Source organism: Verticillium alfalfae, genomic scaffold (assembly GCF_000150825.1).
Source record: "Verticillium alfalfae VaMs.102 supercont1.3 genomic scaffold, whole genome shotgun sequence".
Classification (NCBI taxonomy): Eukaryota; Fungi; Ascomycota; class Sordariomycetes; order Glomerellales; family Plectosphaerellaceae; genus Verticillium; species Verticillium alfalfae.
The window spans coordinates 1,016,035-1,020,517 of NW_003315036.1; the positions used below are offsets into that span (position 1 = coordinate 1,016,035).

General features: G+C 56.7%; 3 protein-coding genes across 3 annotated transcripts; 2 read left to right on the top strand and 1 right to left on the bottom strand.

Annotated features, from left to right (window-relative positions):
* Positions 1-296: 296 nt before the first annotated feature.
* VDBG_02830 (proteasome component PRE6) lies at positions 297-1,330 on the top strand (the record flags this gene model as incomplete). The annotated part of the gene is made up of 4 exons (XM_003006645.1): positions 297-379; positions 447-499; positions 554-941; positions 1,003-1,330. The coding sequence occupies 4 exons, from the start codon at positions 297-299 to the stop codon at positions 1,328-1,330; spliced, it is 852 nt and encodes a 283-aa protein (XP_003006691.1).
* Positions 1,331-1,550: 220 nt separating this feature from the next.
* VDBG_02831 (zinc finger protein) lies at positions 1,551-2,042 on the bottom strand (the record flags this gene model as incomplete). Its single annotated transcript, XM_003006646.1, has 3 exons — positions 1,551-1,870; positions 1,942-1,985; positions 2,038-2,042. 3 exons carry the CDS (start codon positions 2,040-2,042, stop codon positions 1,551-1,553), a joined length of 369 nt encoding a protein of 122 aa, XP_003006692.1.
* Positions 2,043-2,523: 481 nt separating this feature from the next.
* Positions 2,524-4,204, top strand: VDBG_02832 (DNA repair helicase RAD25; the record flags this gene model as incomplete). The annotated part of the gene is made up of 2 exons (XM_003006647.1): positions 2,524-4,058; positions 4,183-4,204. 2 exons carry the CDS (start codon positions 2,524-2,526, stop codon positions 4,202-4,204), a joined length of 1,557 nt encoding a protein of 518 aa, XP_003006693.1.
* Between the last annotated feature and the right edge of the window lie 279 nt (positions 4,205-4,483).

Below are 4,483 nucleotides of genomic sequence, written 5' to 3' on the forward strand. Positions count from 1 at the left end.
ACCTAGCTGTTGGTGATGTGAGGCAAAACAGTGCGTGCTATGGATGCACCGTATACACACAGTCCGCACCCGTACCCGGCCTTTTGCCGCCACAGCAGGAGCTCCTAGGAGCTGTCCATTCAGCCTACCGCGTCTTAGGTAGCGAAGCTTCGTCAGACCTGGAGCCTGCCCCATTACTGACCGCATCACGACCATCAACCTCCACGATCCCATCTCGAGACATCAAGCCTCCCCCCCCACGCCGAGACCAACTATCTACGCCCAACAGTTCGACTCAATCACTCTCCACAGACAACATGGCTTCAGGATACGACAGAGCGCTCTCTGGTAAGCTGCACCGACCCCTCGCAACACTGAGACACCAGCTAACTTCCAGATAGTCTTCAGGTTCGTCTTCACCCTCGCGGCCATTGCAGGCTCCTCTCATCTAACGCGCGATCGAATAGTCCCGACGGACACGTCTTTCAGGTCGAATATGCCGGCGAGGCCGTGAAGCGAGGTGCGACCGCCCGCCTTCCCGCTGCCCTGTTATGAAGCTTATCGATCACCATAGGAACCTGCGCCGTCGGCGTCAAGGGCCAGGACGTTGTCGTCCTCGGCTGCGAGAAGCGCTCCGCGATGAAGCTCCAAGACACCCGAATCACACCCTCCAAGCTCCAGCTCCTCGACACCCACGTCTGCCTCGCTTTTGTCGGCCTCAACGCCGACGCCCGCATTCTCGTCGACAAGGCGCGGTTAGAAGCCCAGTCTCACAAGCTGACCGTCGAGGACCCCGCTTCGATCGAGTACATGACCAAGTACGTTGCCGGCGTGCAGCAGCGCTACACGCAGAGCGGCGGTGTCCGCCCCTTCGGCATCAGCACCCTCATCGTCGGCTTCGACAACGGCAGCAAGGTCCCCAGGCTGTACCAGACCGAGCCCTCGGGCATCTACTCAGCATGGTATGTTGACATGGCTGCGACCGGTCCTCACATGAGGACCCCAATTCTGACAGACACGCAGGAAGGCGAATGCCATTGGCCGCTCCAGCAAGACGGTGCGTGAGTTCCTCGAGCGCAACTACAAGGACGACATGGACCGGGAGGCGACCATCAGGCTGGCCATCAAGTCCCTGCTTGAGGTCGTTCAGACGGGTGCGAAGAACATTGAGATTGCCCTCATGGCCCCCGGCAAGACGATCGAGATGCTGCCCGTGGAGGAGATTGAGAGCTATGTCAAGAACATTGAGGAGGAGAAGCAAGAGGAGGCGGCCAAGAAGAAGACGGGCCGCACGCCGGGTCAGGGCACCGCCGCCATTCTGACGCGGCCTGCGGAGGGAAGTGACGAGTAGACTATGAGAGGCACGCAATGGATGATATGATCCCAGTGCGGCTGAAGGGCGCGCCAGACGGGATCACGAATTAAATACCAGTGTATTACCACCTGTAGAAAGGCAACGTCGTGGGGTCAAAATCGTGGGTATTCGTATGTACGTGCAAGGATCAACGCGCCGCTGCCCTCTTCCTTCTTCTATCTCTCCGTCGGCCATCTAGTCTGCCAGCAGCACATCATCAGCCCAGCTTGTCCGTGTGTGGATCCGGATCGAAAATGGTCCGCATCCTGGTCTGCTGCACACGCTCGTCCCTCAGCATCCTGTGATCCTTGCGCGCGTCTTCGCCCTCGACGGAGATGGCGGCCTTGGGCGTCTTGGCCTCGATGACAAAGTGGTTGTCGCAGTGGGGGCAGTACTCGTCGGCATCTTCAAACTCGGCCGCGTCCTTGCGGAAGCACTTCCGGCACTTCTTGCAGGCGAAGGTCATCTCGGTGCTCTGGAGGAGGGGGTGTTTCTCCGTTTCGTGGTGGCATTCAGCGCAGTCGAACCATTTTTTGCCTAAGGGGCAGTCAGATCTTGCTACTGAAAGAGGTATGCGAGACGGAGGTGGGAGGGCGGAAGGCTCGTACAGCATGGCGACCGGATCGCTACTTGGGCGTTGAGGATGTGTTTGCTGGGAGATGGCTTAGAGCGAGATTCAACTCAGGCGGTTCAGGTGAACTTACCACATGATGAACGTGGGTGGAAATGCAACTTGCTCCTGTGAGCCGGTAGAGCGGTGGAAACCGGTCAGACTGCGGTCGATTTGTTCTCGGTGCTGTCAAATCAAGGTAGATTCAAATGGACGCCTCCTGAAGCTGCACCGGACCGCTAGACGCTGGGCTACCTGGTGGAAAGCGTTGATAATTTGGCGGGGATCCCAGTCTGGTTGCTGGCCCCACACTGTGCATCTGGCTGTGCTTATCAAGCCTTATCGCGCGCCGATGAATAAGCAGACTGCTACTGCCTGCCGTCATCTACTTGCCATCTCTGACATTCTGATGAAAGTCTATGAACTTCTGCCTCCTCCAACACGGGGCATGAACTGGTCTGCGCACCAGTATCTGCCATAACAACCCCCAGTTTTTACAAACCAAGTCCCCGCGCGATACAGGTTCTTTGGTCTTGCGACGTACATACCCAACCTCATCCACGGCGGGCAGCAGCCAACCATGCCTCCGAAACGCAAGGCTATCGGTGCCGTCACAGGCGGTGGCAAGGTTGGTAAAGGATCACGAGTCTCGACACCAGCTGGAGCCGCCACCCCGAGGAGCATTGGTAGCGACAATGAATCTTCCGCAGCGGAGGCGTTGAGCGAGGGAGAGGAGGACGTGAACATTGAGAAGAACGTGGGGCATTTCTCCGTAGAAGGATATGAGCGCCCCTCAAAGTCTGCGACCTCGCACATCTTTGGCAAGCGCGATTACTCCTACCTCAGTCTGAAGCCGGACTTTCAGAACAGACCGCTATGGATCGATGCGAGCAAAGCGAGGATCTTCCTCGAGAGCTTCAGCCCCCTTGCCCAGCAGTGCCAGGACTTCCTCATCACCATTGCCGAGCCCATCTCCCGACCTTCCTTCGTTCACGAGTACGCCCTTTCGCCTCACAGTCTATATGCTGCCGTCTCCGTTGGTCTATCGCCCGCCGATATCATCAATACCCTCGAGCGATTCCTCAAGACGCCGCTGCCTAAACAGATTCGAGAATTCATTGAAGGATGCACAGCCAGTTTCGGCAAGGTCAAGCTCGTCTTGAAGAATACCAAGTACTTCGTTGAAAGTGCAGACCCTGTCGTTTTGCAGAAGCTGTTGCAGGATCCCATCATCGGACCTCTTCGAACCCACACAGGCAGTGGCGCGATCACGACTACCGCTGCTCCAAAGCAGGCGCCCCTCGTCATCCCTGGCACTACCAATGCCGCCGGCGTGCGCCAGGCAGGACAAGCGAACAATGCACAAGGCGCCGACGCCGAGAAGGCCAAGGAGGACGAGGTGTATGCTGCGTTGAACGACGATGATGACGAGGAGGCCGAAGTCACGCATTCCTTTGAAATTCCGGATTCCGCTGTTGAGGACGTCCAGAAGAGGTGTCTCGATCTGCAATATCCTGTGCTTGAGGAGTATGACTTTAGGAAAGACGAATTCAATGCGAACCTGGAGATCGACCTGCGGCCTGGCGCGCAGATTCGTCCCTACCAGGAGAAGAGTCTGAGTAAGATGTTTGGTAACGGTCGCGCCAAGAGTGGAATCATCGTCTTGCCATGTGGCGCTGGCAAAACGCTCGTCGGTATCACGGCGGCGTGCACAGTGAAGAAGGGTGTCATCGTGCTCTGCACGAGCTCCATGTCGGTCGTCCAATGGCGAAACGAGTTCCTGAAATGGTCCAACATCAAGCCAGAAGACATTGCGGCCTTCACGTCAGACAACAAGGGACAGACCTTTACAGGCTCTACGGGTATCATCGTGACAACCTACTCCATGGTAACGCAGACCAGGGAGAGGTCGCATGAGGCGAAAAAGATGATGGACTTCCTCCAGCATCGCGAGTGGGGACTCATGCTGCTCGACGAGGTCCACGTCGTACCGGCCAATATTTTCCGAAAGGTGACATCGTCAATCAAGACGCACTCCAAACTCGGTCTCACGGCTACGCTTCTTCGTGAGGATGACAAGATCTCGGATCTCAACTTTCTGATCGGCCCCAAGTTGTACGAGGCGAACTGGATGGAGCTGTCACAACAAGGTCACATTGCCCGTGTGCAGTGTGCCGAGGTGTGGTGCTCCATGCCCACAGAATTCTACGACGAATACCTGAAGGCACCACCTCGAAAGCGATCGCTGCTCTACATCATGAATCCGGCCAAGTTCCAGGCGTGCCAGTATCTGATCAACTATCACGAATCGCGGGGCGACAAGATCATCGTCTTCTCCGACAACGTATATGCCCTCAAAGCCTATGCGATGAAGCTGAAAAAAGTCTTCATCTACGGCGAGACCGGCCAGGCAGAGCGACTGCAAGTGCTGGAGAACTTCCAACACAACCCGCAAGTCAACACGCTCTTCCTCTCTAAGATTGGAGACACGTCGCTTGACTTGCCCGAGGCCACATGCCTCATCCAGATCTCGTCCCACT